This window comes from Rattus norvegicus, chromosome 2, assembly GCF_021556685.1.
Source record: "Rattus norvegicus strain SHRSP/BbbUtx chromosome 2, alternate assembly SHRSP_T2T, whole genome shotgun sequence".
NCBI classification, from domain to species: Eukaryota; Metazoa; Chordata; class Mammalia; order Rodentia; family Muridae; genus Rattus; species Rattus norvegicus.
In genome coordinates, this window is record NC_141535.1 from 144,780,474 (window position 1) to 144,797,972 (window position 17,499).

Sequence of the window (17,499 nt, forward strand, 5' to 3'; positions counted from 1 at the left end):
ACAGGTGTATGTCTAGAGTCTGAAGCCAGCCTGGTCTATATAGTGAGTTCCAGACCAGCCAGGGATATATGGTAAAGTGCTGTCTCCAAAATAGATAAATAGAAAAAGTAAATAAAATCCAAACATGTGCTTCGTATATTTTTTACTTGTGGTTTATTTCTAAGGTAGGATGTCCATTTGTTACACTTGACCTTCAGTTCCTATGAAGCTCAGCTCGGCTTCACGATTCTCCTGCGCGTTAGGACTGCAAGTATTCGCTGTCTTACTTGGCGCATATTTTTTAAGCAATGACAAATTTATATTATCAGAATAAAATTTAATTTGTGAATAATTCCAAAACTTTCAGATGAAAACTTCAATGTTAGCCTGTCATGATAGCTTTAATCCCAGCACTTGGGAGACAGAGGCAGGTGGATCTCTGTGAGTTTCAGCCAGTCCGATCTGTACAGCGAGCTCCTACACAACCAGAGCTATGTAGGAAGACCCCGTCTCAAACAACAGCAGCAGCAATAACAACAGCAAAACAAACAAAAATAAACAAGTAAACATGTAATGTTTAAACAAATGAATAAATGTTTTGCTGTCCCAAAAGAGAGCTCCCTGGGTAAAGGCTGCCACCAAGGTTGGTAGTTACCTGAGTTTGAGCGTCAGTGCCCATGCAGTGGAAGGAGAGACTGACTCTTCTAAATTGTCCGTCATATATGAACTTTGACGTGTACTTCCCTGCTCTCAGATATGCCCAGAATAAATCAATGTGATGCACTTTTATGAGAATAATTAACTAAGTTAACGAAAAACCTATTATCACGGATGAAGAGAAATAAAAATATCTTGGAGAGATATTTTTTAAGTTGGTAAATCTGTCACAGATTTAAACCTGCATTTGAATTATGTATACCTCATATGTTTTTAGGTCTTCCTTCTGTGTTTTATAGGAAAATAAATGTGGCAAATTACCAAATTTGTATTGTTAATCTATGTTTCGAAAACAAAACCAAAAGCAAAGGAACACAGATCCATGTTTAAAAAGAAAATGGTACAAAACAAAAACCACAGGAGCACAGGTTGACACTTTCCTTCTGCTTAAGGAGGGATGTTACAGTGAGTAGAGGCTAGTCTTAGGAAAAGCCTCTGAATAAATTAGCCCGTTTAATAATGGCTTAGTCTTCTATAACTTTCCAGCAGCCCTTCACTTAGACTTGAGCCTCTGCACACTTGGAGCTCGCCTATGGCATTCAAAGCCAGTTCCCAGCAGTTTCAGCTAGGGGAGGTTTTGTACCATGTAGACCTTGTTTGGGGACACTGGTGCATTTTTAAAACAAACTCTCGCACCATGATCTGTAAATGATAAACAATGAGCTATTCATGATTTGAAATCTTATTGCCAGGACAGCAGTCAACTGCTGAATCTTAAAAGCTTCTGTTCACTCCATTTTCTCAGTTCTGTCTGAAATCATGATAAGCCATATATTGGGACATGTATTTGGTGGGCTTCTGTTACAAGATTAACAAGTTCTGCTGTATTCTCCAAATTAATGACATTTATTACCTGGGTTATTTGGACCAACAAGTCATTCATACACACACACCCACACTCACCCCCACCCCACATCCCCACCCCACAGAGAGAGAGGGGGGGAGAGAGAGAGAGAGAGAGAGAGAGAGAGAGAGAGAGAGAGAGAGACTCTCTGAAACACACAGACACAGACACACAGACACACAGACACACATACACACACACACACACACACACACACACACACACACACACACACACACCACACCACACCACACCACAAAGCACAGTTACCCACACACCTCCTTTTTCTGTTTTTGCATGGGTACTGAATCACGTGTGTATGTGTTGCCTGTTCAGGAGGAACAGGACGTGTTTCATCTCAGTGTGTGCTTGGGTAGGATAGGCCTCCTTCCTCAGAGTGTAAGCAGACCGCCTGTTCGGGGATAGCATTCCCACACGTCTTTGACTGGTGATGGAAATTAAGCCTGGTAATGAATAGGTTAACATGAGATAATCTTTGTGCATTACATTAGTCTTAAAAGTGTTGTGTGCTCTACTCTCAAGTTAGAACCTGTTAAAGCCAGTCTTTCCTAACATTCAGAAAAGGAAATCATACATGTTCAGACCCGAATGAATCAAATGGGCTTTGATGGAAAGAGCAGCTAGCAGCTAGTCCATACCTTCCATACCTTTCATGGCATGGTAAACCCGTTTTTTAGTTTTTAGGGTTTTTTTTTTCTACTTAATTTTATAACAAGCCTTACATTTCATAAATCCTCAGGAGAAATTATAGCAATAATTATCTTACTACTTCAGTAACATGCTGGGAGCTCTTTTAGCAAATTCATTTTTATTATAGGTAGGTAGGTAGGGTTGGGTGCGTGCGGCATGCGTGTGTGTGTGTGTGTGTGTGTGTGTATGTGTGTGTGTGTCTTGAATGATTAAAAATAGATCATTAAAAAATCCTTCAAAATTATATTTTATTTTTAGGTGGTAGAGAAAGAAACTATGGGAGTCATTTCTGTCCTTTTATCGTGGGTCCCAGGGCTAAAACCTCCTGTCATCGGGTTCAGTGAAAAGCAACTTTACTTGCTGAGGAATCTCATTTATCCTCCCCATTGCACACAATGTTTTAGCATTGGTAATGACTTTAATGGCTTCTTACATCGTGGCCATGTGTGGCTATGTGTCTGTGACCGTAGCTCACCATTAGGTATCTGCTACCTTACTTTTTGAGGCAGAGTCTTCCACTGAACCTGGACAGAGAACCTGCCGTCTCTGACTCCCCAGCACACGCCCTTTTATGTGGGAGCTAGAGATGTAAACTCAGAATGTAAGCACTTTGATGACTGGGCAACCCCCCCCCCCACACACACACACCTCCTTATGCAAGTTGAAAGAGTAATTTTACTGTATTTCATCTAAATTTCCAAGTTGCTAAACACTTCTATATACAGACTACACACATGCACACAAATCATTGCATGCATTACTGGGGGTGATGAGTTTAAAGTTGTAGTCTTTATAACAACTTAATACCTTTAACTGCTTATGCATGTATTTCCCCAAAGATAACATTTTAAGTTGATCTATTTTTGTGTATGTATGTGTTTGCTTTTTTGCATGCCATGGTGTACATGCCCAGGTCAGAGGATACCTTGCCAGAGAATTCTTTCTTCCCACCATGGGACGGTGGGATCAAATTCAGGTCTTCAGCTCTGGCAACAAGCACTCTTACCTACTGAGCCATCTAACTGGCCTAATGATATTCTTTTTAAAGAATTGTTACATTATTATTGGTTATGGTACTAAGGCTAAAACAGTACGTGGAAATGCTCTGTGCATTAAATTCAGTACTCAGTATTATCTTAATATTTTTGTGGAATCTAATCGACATTGTACTTTACTTGGATTTTTGACTCTTATTCTTTAATCTTCATTTTTACATTTTCTTTAATCCTCTTTGTAGAGGGAAGTTGGCACCCTCTGTTTAGCTGGATCCATCCAGTGGCTCTTGAGCAAAGAGATACTTATAGATTACCTAATTGAGTGAGTTCAGTTGAGTTTTAACATCCACAAAATGATGATCCTAGTTTAATCACAGGTTAAAGATTACTTTTCCATGATAAATTCTTAATGAGATACAGACACTCAAGGAGAGAAGATCGCGTCAATAACACTATTGATGAGATTTCTCTCATTTCCGATGTGAGCCTCCTCCCAACCCTGTAAATCTCTGTGTGGGACACTGAACATGTGGCTTGTGTCATAGCATGATCTCCTTCCTCCATTCCTAGTTTCTGATCCTCGCTGTCAACCTGGGAAAGTGCTCTCTGTTATAGTGTTAGAAGGCACAGTGGTTTGCAACAAGATCCTTTTCTCCATCACTGTGACTTCCAGTATATCCAGTTCCTTCTCAAGGAAAATGTGCATATAAACATACTGGTAGTCCTTTGGATAATAGCCCACTGACACAGACAGCAAGGAAGAAAGTGAGCTCAGGTTCAGGTGACAGGTCTTGGTCCCTTTGGGTTTGTTTGTTTGTTGTTTAGCTGGAGTCTTCCTGTTTGCCCTAGTCTGGCCCTGAATTTATGGCAATTCCCCTGCCTCAGTCTTTGAAGTGCTGGGACCAGAGGCATGACTCGACATACCCAGCTAAGTGATGTGTACTGAATAGCCATGTCCTTTCCATACAGTCAGAACATGGAGCAAGGATTGTAGCGAAAGCCTCAGACAATCTTCCTGTTTGTTTCCGTATAGAAGGTTATTCTGCACTTCATGTCTAGAAGCTGTGCATTTGCGCTGTATGTAATTATCGCAAACCCTTTAATATTCCTTAGGCCAGATTGGTATCTTTGGGTCCCTATGCCTAAATTACTGTGTTTAATCTGTCGCTTGAAGTGACTTGCGTGTATCAGGTCTTCAAAAAGCTCTAACCTTTTCTGGTATGAGAACATCCTTCCTAGTGGTTGATTAAAGGGGACAGAAGCTTTGGAGATTGAGTCTGGAGATAGCCAAGTCTGCTCTCGTCCTCCTCTTGTAACCTCTTCTAGGTCTGGCATCCTGTCTGTCTCTCGGCTGTGTGCCTTGCTTTAATGTTGGGCTGTGACAAAACTGGTAACTGGGATCAGGTCAAGCCCAGTTTGGATCCTGGTGTCTGTTTCACAGCATTTTATACTTGGGCTAGTTCTTTAGCCTCAATGCGTTCTTAAGCATGAAGATGCTATAACTGGAGTAAGATAATGTATACAGGAGAGTTACCATGTGGTTTAAAATTTGGTTGGTCTTCCATTTTTTCCTGATAGAAGGCATAGGTGTGATAGCTGGAATAAATGGGGAAGGTAGGTATGTCTTTCTGCTTGGGAGCGTGAGATGATTAAAAGGTGAAGACCCTCCCTCAAAGGGGAGTTAGGCTATCCCTTTAGCTTTCTAGCTGCCTTCAGGAAGCTCCAGTTTCTCTTTTAGTGGTGAGCCAGGGAGTCTTGAAGCACTCTTTGTATCTTTCTTGACAGTTAGGAAGTTCAACATCAAAAAAAGATATGAAGGTATTCATTCGGACATATATAGTGTGGATTTGCTTGCGAGAGATAATTCCGAGTAAAACCGAATACAAACAACTCACCTTGTAAGCACATGCACAGCATTCTAGTCCTAAGCCTCAGGGTATTATGTTTGGCAGTTTGAGGTCTTTTTATTGGATTAGGAGAAGTTTGAATGATGAGTAAAATATACTTTTTTTCCAAAGCAGAATTAGATACGTACTTGAAGTCTTAAACTGGGGTTTCTGTCTCTTTCTTATTCCTACTACTGTCTTCCTCTTATTACTCGTTTACTGTTTTAACTTCTGTCCTATTTTTTGTCTGCGTTCTGACACTTCCCTTTCTCTTTCCTCCCTAGCTTCCCTTGCTCAACCTCTTTTTCTGCAGATACTTCTGAGAATGGGGCAAAGCAGTCAGGACTCAGGTAATAACACGGATCCCTCTAATGGTGGCATAACTATCATGTGACTAGGCCGCTTCTGTTGCCCAAGGTTGTTGCTAGACTTAGGGCTCATAGCCTGAGCCCCAACAAACCAGGATTGGCTGCCTGCCCTCAGTAAGCCAATTAAAGGAGTCAGATTAATAGTGAGTAGCAGAAAAGGGAGATTTGTTTGATATGGGGCCACATTTGGAAGAGGGACGAGAGAGATCCATTGACCCTTTCAAGTCTGTCTTCAGGATTTCTCTAGATTCTTGGCATGAGAGTAGGGTCTACGTAGAAGCAAGAGAAACATTTACTACATAATCTGTCAAGGTGTGGTCCCTTGCTTGCCTCTGCTCCATGTCTCTCCTGCGGGGTGAGTCTATCCGGCAAGGTGGGTCTGTCTGCTCTGCAAGATGAATCTCTCCTGCAAGGTCATTAACAATTTGAATATCTTTCTCTTGGTGACAAGTTTCCCCTTTTGATGTAGTCAAGGCTCTAGCTATTTCCCCTCCCAGCAGTATTCTCCTAGAGAAGTTCTAATCCCTTGAGATTCATTCTCAATAGTGTGATAGCCAGAGGAAAGCTTGTGTGCAGTCATGCCAGGCAGGTGGACAGGGCAATTAGAAGGCCAAATCCTACCATCTCATCAGTGCTCTGCTTGTTACTTCTTGTGGTCTGTAGTCCCTCTGAATCTCTTAAATGGAGTTATCCCTTCTGGAAAGAGGAGAGTTTACTTGTCTGCCCTCACTTCCCCCCATTCACAAACTGGAGCACCGCCGTGCTACCTGCCTCCTTTCAGTTACCTTGACCTCCTCAGACAGTATGATTTTGGTGACTGTCACTTCCTTCTTTAATGTCGTCCAGTACTTTGGACTCTCTACACCCCAACCCCAGTTCATCCTCTGTTCCTCTTCTCCTGTTTGCTCTGTGCAACATGACCTCTTAGGTTATCTGATCCTTAATCTCTCTTCCTGTCTCAGAAAAACTCTTGGCAGGATTAGTCTGGCCCTGTGTTCAGAACCTTTGTCCACATTTTGTCTTTTCTGTCTTGGCTTCTTGACTTGATTCCTCTTGACAACTGAGTTTGAGGACCCCCCCCCGCCCAAATATGCAATTTGCCTTTCTTCATGACTCGGCACTTCATCCAGTCTAAGGGTCTCTATAGACTCTTCTGTTGAAGGAGGATGCTATACTTACAGTAAACTCCTTGAGGATATGTTTTATACATTAATCATAAACATACTGTATACAGAATTCCCTAAGTAAGCTTGGATTAGGAACTCACAACTTATCCCCTTGAAAATGACTCCAGGCCATGTGCTGCCATGTAGGGGGCTGAATGGAGTTTGGTTTGTCTAACAACTCAGTTGAGTTAGGAGGCAGGGAAAAAGCTTGGACATGACAGACAGCAATAGGTAACAGACTTTATTAAAAATCACACACACACACACACACACACACACACACACACACGTATACACACACACGTATACACACACTCACAGCAAAGCTGCAGGGGAAGAATTGGGACCAGAAATCTATTCTTCTTCAAAGGGTTGGGATTTTAAGTGGTTGGGGTGGCCCGGAATGGATCCCTTCCCCTAACTTTGGGTTGGTCAATGTAGACAAAAGAAATGGGAGCAGTGGTGATAGCACTGGTTTTGAAGTATCTGACCAGCTTGGATTGGTCAGCCTCAGTAGGGCCCCTGTTGTCTGGAGGAAAAGCTCACTATGGTTTTGTTTCTGCTCAGGAAGGTGAGAAAAAAGCTAAAATTTGGCCATCTTTTATCATTATCTGTGGTTCTTCCCTGATCTAATTGTCAAGGATCTGTCTCTTTCCTGCTCAGGCCTGCACAGCCTCCTAGAGGACCTCCTAGTCTCCGTGGCTCTTTCAATTAAATTGAGAGTCTTCAAGATGCATAATTTTTTTTCCAGAAACACAGCCCATACCGTGTGGTTCTACGTCTCAGAAGCTTCAGTGGCTCATTAGAGAAGTCCAGATGCCTAGGACATGCTCTGAGGCTGGGTCCTGAGCTTCCTGCTGCTCACTTTGTGCATCGACACACTGTGGGATTGCAGTCTGCATGCTTGTATCCCCTCCTGGGGTCGCTGGTAATCCTGTGTGCTGCATAACATTCTCTTCTAAATGTTTCATTTCCCTTCAAATTCTAGTTCAAAAGCTCATCTCCTCTGAGCCCTTCTTTAACCCCTCTCTTTGAAATTAGTCTTTTCAAACCTCCAAACTTCTGTGGTTTGATAACCATGTCTCACACAGCACCTCCCACTCACTGTGGTTTGCATTCCTTACCTGGGTGCAGCCTCAGAGATCAGCCGTGAGCCCAGCACATACAGGAAGACTGACCTAGTGAGCATGTGAATCCAATTTGGGACTTTCATTTCCCTCAGGAACTCAACTGGTGGAACGCCGGCTAGCACAGGGTAGATCAGGGTGCTGAGATAGACCCTATCTTCTTCCAAGGGTGATGAAACTCATTTACATGGAGACTTCTCCCCTTTTCCTTCCTAGGGGCCACTGTTTCACCATTCACCAGACAGGTTGATGTCAGTCTCCTTGGAGTCCTGCTTGCCCTCCTGTGATGTGTGCAGAGCAGTTCAGGTTCTGGTCTTGAGGCCACTTGTCTGGGTGTCAGGATGAGCTCTATCCATATTTGCCACCAGGGAACTGCACACCAGTGGCACAATATCTGTCCTCTCTGCACTTTTGCTTTCTTATTTCCTTTTACCATCAGGCAAACTCATAGCCTCTGCTTTAAGGATATAGTGATAGTTACAAAGGGGAGGAGAGGGCAAGGGGATGGCTCCTGGTAAAGCAAGCCTTTGTAGCTCCGGTACCCTCATAAAAGCCAGGTAAGCATGGTGGTCTGCTTAATCCCAGAGCACAGGAGTTGGCTGCCCGAGTAGCTTGAGTGATAGGCTCTAGGCTCAGCAAAGACCCTGCCCTAATATGGATTATGGAGAGTGAACAAGGAAGATGCTCTGTAGTAAATCAGGCCTCCACATGCATATTCCTGTGTGCCCACACAAGTGCAAACACACATCCAGACACATGCACGCACGAGAACAGTGATCCTTTTAAAGTGTCCAGCAGCACAGCGCTAGCACACCACAGGCAATTGGGCATGGGAGTGGGAAGTAGGGTGGGAAGGTTCTGGAATGGGGGGCCCTCATTAACTTGGGTCTGAGCTTATCAGCTAGCACTTCCTGGGCTGCCTGTAGCCCACACATGATGATGTTATTTTGGAAGAGGCAGGGGTTGTGGGAGTTGCTGTGGAAGTTATAAAGTATATAAGGCATAGATCAGGAAACCGAAGTTGTGCCATTTTTCGAGAATATTGTCATTTAAGATGGGCTTAAAAGCTAGAGTCTAACTTAGGTCCCCAGCCACGCTGAGCTCTGTGATTTTATGCAGGTGACCTCGTCTTTCAGTTTCTCAACTTCATCTCTAAAGGGAAAATAATGAGAGTGCTTTATTGGGTTCCTGGGACTGCTAAATGATGGAATGTGTTGACAGCTTTGTCTACCTGCCTGGCGAGTAAGAAGCATTACCTAATATGTTCACACTTGTTTTCAGTACTCCTGGTTTTACCACTGCTATGGCTTCCAGCGAGCAACCTGAGTTGCCTACAGTGTCAACATTTAGTATCAAATAGCTGATGTCCCTTAAGAGAGGCATCATCTTCCCAGTTAGTCAATTCCTATTCCTGCCACCTTGTAGCTGTCCTGCTCTCCTACTAACAATGTTGCTTTGTCTCTGGTTGATTAATCTTAGATTAATCAGAAAGTCAGTCTGTTTTTATGTGACTCAGGGTGGCCTGAACTTTGTAACTCTCTCTATAGACCAAGCTGTCCTCAACGTTATGCTCCTGCCTCAGCTTATTATAATTAGAAAGTGGGATTATGTGTGTCCCACGGATTGCCAGTCCGTTTCAATGGCGAGTCTGGGCCTTCCCAGATCCTTAGGGCCATGATCCTAAATGTGCAGGTAAAGCCCATGGTACCCGTGTCACCTGGAAGCTTGAACTGAGCCTTGCTGGGGCGTGTCCAGCAATCTGAGTTTTAGGGTGGTCTCAGCCGATTCTGGCAACCACTAAAGCATGTGAACTTTCTAACACATGTGTCCTCTACTTTTATTATGCATATTGGGTCTCTGTGTGAAGTTCAGAATCTTCCTGTCTGTCCCTAGACCCTACAGACACTTTGTAAATTCTGTAGTAACTAGGGCTGGTACCTTGTAAATCCTTTTTTGTCTTAGATAGCAGACACTGCGTGGCCTATGTTGCTCTGTTCTGGGTGCTCTCTCCTGTTGACCTGTGTGGGAACTGACCTGTGGGGCTCCTCTCTGTACAGTGACTTTCTCATTGTCATCCTGGCTCCTGTCACTGAACTGAGAATCATCATTGCATCTCTGCCCCGCCCCCGTTCCCATGGTAGAGTAACTTCCTGTGGTTTCTCTACAGTGTTTCCCTGTGTGGTAATTACACTCCCATCGTTTCCCCTCATAGAAGATGCATGGAGGCCTCACCCTAATTATCCAGCGCAAATAATTATATCCTAGCTTTTGACAAAAGCCCACAATTTTGCTGTGATTTCAGCTCACACACCGCATAAGAGGGCTATGCTTTTTTAAGGAGCTCTGGAGTTTACTAAGAAAAGGTCTCATTCAGATTTAAGCCCAGGCCTGTGGGGGAGCTGAAGAAGGCAGGATTACAGAGTACTGCACTCTGTCTCAGAGCAGAGCAAGCGTCCGAAGGCTCAGCGCTTCTTTCTTTTCATTCCGTCCTACTTGTTCATGGCCAGGTTATATATCATGCCATTCCATAAATATTCTAGCGTTTTGAATCTACCTTGAGAGCTGAGAGGTTCCCTGAGGGAATGTAACTTTAAGATGATAGGCCTAAAAGGCCTCTTTAGGTTCCTGGCAACTTTGTTGTATAGATCAGACACTTTGCTTTTGTTGCTGTTGTTTTGAGAGAAACTTGCACCTGGAGAAGTGATTGGCCAAACCCACACGGAAGATGTTGGTGTGCTGGGATTACATAAGTGTGTACCACAACACTTGACTAGGCCGTCCACTTCTGACTATAGTACTGTAATGGAAGGAAGTCTTTGAACTAGTGAAACACAGATTTACTCTTGAAATTATGTCTGGAAATATCTCTCTTAAAAGTGTGTATATTAGTGGTAAGTCTGTGAAGTTGTCATCAGAGGTAAGCTGGATAAGCTATACTACAAGTGTGGATTGCTAGTTAACGTGCGGCTCAGACACACTTATGTGCAGCACAGTGCTAGGGCCTTCCGTGACTGTCCTGCGCTCTGTAATGGTATATAGATTTAGTGAACTATGTAATAATACAAATGATTTCACTGTTTTATTTAACAGACTTGGAATCGATCTGTAGGAGAGCTTTGGGATTTGTAATATGCTGTAGTTACAGGTTTGATCTACCCAGTTACTGGAAAACTAAAGCATTATGTCAGCAGCCTCGAAATTCAAGGACTGGGCTGTTTAGTCTCCTCGTTTCATTTGCAGTCTTTCCTAGCTCAGGTAGGTGGCATTGCTCCTCAGCTGTTGCACACACACTATCAGAAAGCAACTAAAGAAAGTTCAAGAACTTAAGCTTGCATTTTAAAAATCTTACTTTTTCTTCTGGGTACTGGGGCTCAAATCTAGGATCTTGTATATGCCCAACACAGGTTCTACCACTGAGCCACACTCCCTGCCCTGGAAGCCTACTCTGTTAATGATAAATCAGTAGGAGTTGGCTGCCTTCTTTTTGCTTGTACAGTGCATTATATAAAATAAGGCCCATCTGGGCTGGGTACTTTGATGTATGCATTTAATCCTGGCACTCTACTTGGGAGGCGGAGGCAGGTGGATCTTTGTGAGTTCCAAGACAATGAGAAAAGAATAGTGACACCCCGTCTTTTACCAAAAAAAGGCTCCTTTTGATTTGTTTTAGCAAACATTTATTAATTGCACAGTGCATACTTTAGTGAATTATCCTAAATCAATGCGATAACTAGTTGAGGGATGACGTCACACAGATGAGGAATGAGCTGGAGGAACAGGGGGAGGTTGGACAGGTGAGGTCACCTGGAGTAAAGGACAGCAACTTTTAAGTTTCACCAACTGATAGGAACTTATAAGGTTAGTCAAATGGCAGGTTCCTCAGACAGTGGGGTGAGGACAAAGCACGCCATATTAAACTTGAGTCCGTGAGGTCACGGTTAGCAAAGAATTCCAGAGAATCCTGGCCTCTGTGGTCTCTGAGGCCACGGAAGGAGAGAAGCCTAGATTTCTTATTACAGGCCAGTTAGAGGAAGAGTCCTCATGTCCTCTAGAAAAGCCAACATCAGCCACACACTTCACTTTTTTTTTTTTTTTATAACCTGTAAAGAAATCTAGGGAAGTAAATGGGCCCAAATAAAATTAATCAGGCTTCAAAAAGTCATCCCACATGGATAACACTAACCACAGGCCTACCGTTCCATTGATTATATGCACTAAAGATACACAGTTCTATACATAGTTAGTAGAGTGCATCCTGTTTGGGATATATGCAGTCCATTTTTGGGGGGAATGTGGGGGGGGGAAACTTTGGAAGATAATAAAAATGTATGATTTATCTGTCTTTTTAAGAACCCTGTGTTTGGGAGATGTGGTCAAGAATTAAAGCAACCAGTATAAGACAACGTGTAACAAGGACCCTAATATATAGACAAACAGTGGGAGAAATAATTATTTCCCAACAGGGTGCAGATGATTGACACCTCGTCCCCCATCTCAGATTGAACATGGCTGTAAACTGGCTTTGCCTGTCGCGTGTGCCTCTCTTCTGGTGCTCTGTTTAGATGCAGAAGCAACCCTTTGCACTTGTAGGAAGGAAATCTTTTGAGATTCCTGGGTTTATTTTGATCAGACTGTATCTCTTTCAGCCCCCACCCTTTCCTGTACAGGCACTGGATATACAAGTCTGTTGGTTTCTGTCCGTAAGTGTCTGCATTCTAAAGGCTATAAAAACCCAGCATGATGTTTTTGGACTTGTGTGTGTGTGAGAACATGGGATGGTAACTAGAAGGGAGGTTTTTTTAGGCAAACCTGTTTCCCATTAACTGTTTCCATAATTACACGAATGTTCTTGAAAAGGTGACATCTAGTGGTCATTTGCTTTATTACATGTTCTCTTAATGTTAATTCATCCTGCTTGCAAATACAGCTATGTGGTTAAAATGGGCATAATCTTTTCCGTACACGAGGATAATAAAATGTAGGAAACTGTTTGTTCCCCTCTTTTTTTTCCTGTAATGCTTAAATGAAGTCTCCACGTAAATGGCCTTTTGAAGACCTATCCTCACATAGAAAAATGTGTGAAATTAGCCTGTGGGACAAAGTGGTCAGGATAGGGTGATGTTGTCTGTCTGACTGCTGTGGTGCTCATCGCTGGACGCCGCTGTCTTTGTCCTCCATCTCATACATGGTACCTTCCGGGTGAACTTCTTACACAAGATGATATATATTAAGGGGTCCATACAAATGTTAGTTGTTGCCAGGAAGAGAGTTGATTCTTTAGCAAGAAACAGCTGGTTTTCTAATCTACAGTCAGTCTTGTTGGTGGTTTGACTGTGGGTGTATGGTACTCTGACAAAATGAAACGGGGCAAAGCAGACAAAGAAGACAGCCATGACGATAAATACCTTCGCCTCCAGCCGCTTGTGCTTGCTGTCCCTACTTTTAAACTTCCTATAGGAGTCGTATACCTTCTTGGCAATCACCGTGTAAAACAGAAGCATCAGAATAAACACAGTCCAGAAAATGAACTGGCATGTGTGACTGACTACTTGATGCCACAGCAGCCCCAGGGGACTCTTTAGGGACGCACATTTCTTCACGGTTGATGCCGTTGCCTCTTTGTTCAAGATCATGTTCGGCAGGGAGATGAGGAACATCAGGAGCCAGATGGAAATGGAGACTATTTTTGCGAAAGCAGTCTTTTTCACAAAAGTTTTCCTAAACGGTACGACGATCTTGAGGAATCTGTCAAAAGCGATGAGACCCAGCATCATGATGCCGACATACATTGTCTCGTAAAAGACCACGGATGAGAAAGTGCACACAAAACCCCTGAGCTGCCAGGGCGCAAGGCGTGAGTCAGAAAGGATTTTGAAAGGGAGCATTAGTGTCATTATCAAGTCTGCCACCAGGGTGTTTTTGAGGTAGATGATAAAGGTGGAATTGCTGGGGATGTGGATGAACACCCAGAGGGCCAGGGTGTTCAGCAGGACGCCTGTGAAGAAGACCACAGTATAGAGCACTGGGAACAGCAGCTGTGTCATCCGAGTGTCCCTGGGGCACCTCTCAGACTTGTTGAAGCCCTGCATCCCAGTGGTGTTGACCGTCCCGAGCATCAGCTGTTACACATAAACATGCACACAAAGAGAGGTAATCAAAGAGTCCTCGTGAGTTGGCAAATGACTACTTTTTTGTAAAAACAAACTTATTATTTAACTCAGCAGATTGGATTCTTTGACTAGAATTTTTGAACACGTAGCTTAGTTTTTTGGTTCCCCCCCCCCCCCGTTGTTTTTTCTTTTTTCTTTAGTTTGGTTTTGTTTTTTAAAATCCCGTTAATGTCCACCCTTGTGAAATCCAAACAGCAAGCACCAGTCATTACATGGCAATAACGGAACCCAATTTAAGATGTCTTCGTGCAGGGGAGTTTGTCATGTGTTATGTAGTACCTTATGCTTAGAGCCTGTTATTACAGAATATTACATTTAGATTTTAAAAAAAAATTAACCACATTCTACCTTTAATAGCAAGCAAATTCATAAGAAAAATTAAACTGACCTTTGTTTGGGAAGACACTCAGCTGTATGAGTTGTGACAGTCATTAGCTCAACCACCGAATAGCTTGTGAAGTAAAGGTTCTGCTTTCTTATACTGGTTCTCCTTCCTCATTTCCCCTTGCGGGCTTCTGTAATACCCACATTTTCTAGAACCTCTTTATCTCTAGACCTTCAGAGCATTTGCCAGTATAGTTATTGATCTTGTTCACTGAGTATCGAGTCCAGTGCTTTCACTGGCTCAGCAGGCGCCTCCACTCAGCCACACTCCTAACATCTGGGATATTTTATTATATTAAATTATATGTATAAGGGTGAGTATGCATTCAGGTGCCCTCAGAGGCCAGAGGTGTTAGATTCCCTGGGCGTGGGAATTGTGATTGTGAGCCACTGAGGTGGGTACCAGAAACATGCTTTTAGCTGCCCAATTATTTCTCCAACCCCAATGTTTGCTTTTACTTATTCACATTCAGCGACCTTATTGAACACCTCATATGTAATAATAGGGGTTAAAATGTTGAGGAAAGTAGTATGAAATCACAACCAAGTGGAAGGATAAATCTTGATTTGAAAATCAAATCATCTTCTGTGCCCTTATAGCCTGGGCTTGCAAGGAGTTTGTATGTTGAAGGACAGTGTTTTTATTTTTGCTGTTGTTGTTGTTGTCTGTTTCACTTTGTTTTGTTTCTTCAGACATTGCTGTTAGTCTTGTGATCCCCAGATCTGTGACAGATTATGTGTCAACATTCCCTAAGAAGTGATAACTACTATCCCTGGACCTGTGTGTTATTTTGGTATTAGGTTTAAAGAAATGTTTTAAGAGCTATACACCTCATTCCCTCATTCCCTCATGTAGCAAGTTTGAAATCCTCATCTACTTCCTTAGGAGCGTAAGAGAGGGGGATGGATGGCCTAACCTGGACATTTCAGAGAAAACTAAAAGTGCAAGCAGCTCATTGCTTTGGTTTTTTGAATTGACAATTGGAGTGAAGATACAGTGTGACACTTTTAGGAAGTCCTTTTGGGAAACCATCAACACTCTTCAAGAAGTTTTGAATCAGTGCTGGGCTAAGATTGATACACTGTTTCCTTTTAGATCTCAGGGCATGTGCAGAAAGTTAGCATGTGTGCCAGTGTGCTTCCCTGCCAGACAGATGAAGAGAAAGAGGAAATTGGATGCTCTTACGGAGAATGTGTGGTTATCTGTGGCGAGTTTCACTTCACAGTCCTTGCCACGCGCTTATTGGAGAGGTGGACCCTCTTGAGGGTTTGGCCAACTAGAAAATCCTAAATTACTTTGTTGAGGATTTGGAGCACACTGATTCCACCCTTGGACATTTTAAAATGCAATGTACTGTGGTTCCTGGGAAGTTTGGTTAGCTCTAAGGAATGAGTGGCACATTTTAAAAGTTTTCTCTTTGGCTAAAATATGTTAGGATTTCATGGATGCAATGCCCTCTAACTTAAATATATGTCTTTTTGCTTCACAAGAGTATAAAAACCTAGTAAAATCAATTTTAAAGCATAGGTTTTTTTTTTTTAAGCTTTCATAGTCAATTTTAAATTTCTCAGTCCAGTATAACAATGAAGGTCTAGAAAGTTTTACTTTAAGCAAGGGACATTCTGTACAGGATAATTTCATAATATGAGAAGTAGAAATCACGTTTTGGCCAAATTTCAAAATGCCAAATGTGGGAAACTTTGAAAAGAGGAACTGATCAGCAGTGGCCATTTCTAGGGTCACAAAGGTGCATTCTTTTGTTTGTGAAATACCTAGTGTGTGTGTTTTGTTCCATTAATGAATTATCTTTCCAAAATGTGGGTTCCATGGATTGAACTCTGCATGGTCATGGTTGGTCTTTACTCACTGAGCTATCTTCCTGGCCCTAACATACCACATTCTTTTAAAATGAGAGCTTCAAAGGGCTTCCTTTGGTAAGTATGTTACTTTCTCCCAGTAATGCTGGTATTTGTTGGAAAACATATTCCCTTTGGAAGGGCCTGTCTGTATGCTGCTCCCTGGGGCTGTGTGAAAGTACCATCTCAAAGCTGCAGGGCTTAGGGCCAAGCGTTTGTCCACCTGTTGCTGTTTTTGGTCACTTGGGAAATTATTTGCACTCACTGTGAAATACTTGCCTTCTCCTTATTATGAAGTACATGACAATACCCTTTTCATAAAGTTAGGGATAAAAGAACATCCAGCACATGCTTACAATGATGCCTGTCATTGGAGATGTCATGCAAGCTTGCTAAGTCAACTAAGAAGAACACAGGAATACAGGGCTTATTAGTTCATGAAGGCCAGGAAGGAGGAACTAAAAACAAACAACCAAACAAACAAAAAAACAAATAAAAAACATGTAAAGAAAAATCTCAGAATTTAGGGGCCTGCCAAGTGGGAATAATTTAAAATTCGAATTATAATATGCACTAAGAAAATAGAGTCAAAAATAACAAAAATCAAAATGGCTATGATATTATAGGTAACTATATTATCACAGTCCTCATAATAGCAATATAATCCAGCCTTATTTGAGAGATGAGAATCAAAATGCAGAAATTAAGTACCTTCCCAAAATAGTGTTACTAGAGACCCCACCAAAACCCCACCACTGGCCCTAGAGCCTGCCTTGTCCCAACCCCAGCACACCCCCGAGATAGCAACAGGATGAGTCTGGAGTGGTTTACCCCATTCTGGAGTCCTTATGGCAAGAGTCAATGATTGATACAGGAAAAAGAAGCTGGCAGACTTGTAGTTCTGTGTGGTACAAACTTGGGTTTAAGGTTAGAAATGTAAATTGTCAGATGGGGGAAACCGGTCTGTGATGGAAGTTGTCTTCTCCTGCTTCCTTTCCTAGTCTTCTCAGGACTCCGGAGCCCGATCAAGGCTAAGAGCATAAGGACTTCTGTCGATGTAGTTAATATATATCCTGTAATCATATTGGGAAGTTGTCTTCTCCTGCTTCCTTTCCTAGTCTTCTCAGGACTCCGGAGCCCGATCAAGGCTAAGAGCATAAGGACTTCTGTCGATGTAGTTAATATATATCCTGTAATCATATTGGGAAGTTGTCTTCTCCTGCTTCCTTTCCTAGTCTTCTCAGGACTCCGGAGCCCGATCAAGGCTAAGAGCATAAGGACTTCTGTCGATGTAG

At 42.6% G+C, this 17,499-nt stretch overlaps 2 protein-coding genes across 14 annotated transcripts in view; one reads left to right on the forward strand and one right to left on the reverse strand.

Annotated features, from left to right (window-relative positions):
* Med12l (mediator complex subunit 12L) overlaps window positions 1-17,499 on the forward strand; it is a 315,356-nt gene that overhangs the window by 197,659 nt on the left and 100,198 nt on the right. The gene's annotated exons all lie outside the window — the stretch shown is intronic.
* Window positions 11,454-14,412, reverse strand: P2ry13 (purinergic receptor P2Y13). Its single transcript, NM_001002853.2, is given in 2 exon segments — window positions 11,454-13,912; window positions 14,352-14,412. A coding segment is annotated over 1 exon segment (1,011 nt). The 5' UTR covers window positions 13,910-13,912; window positions 14,352-14,412; the 3' UTR covers window positions 11,454-12,898.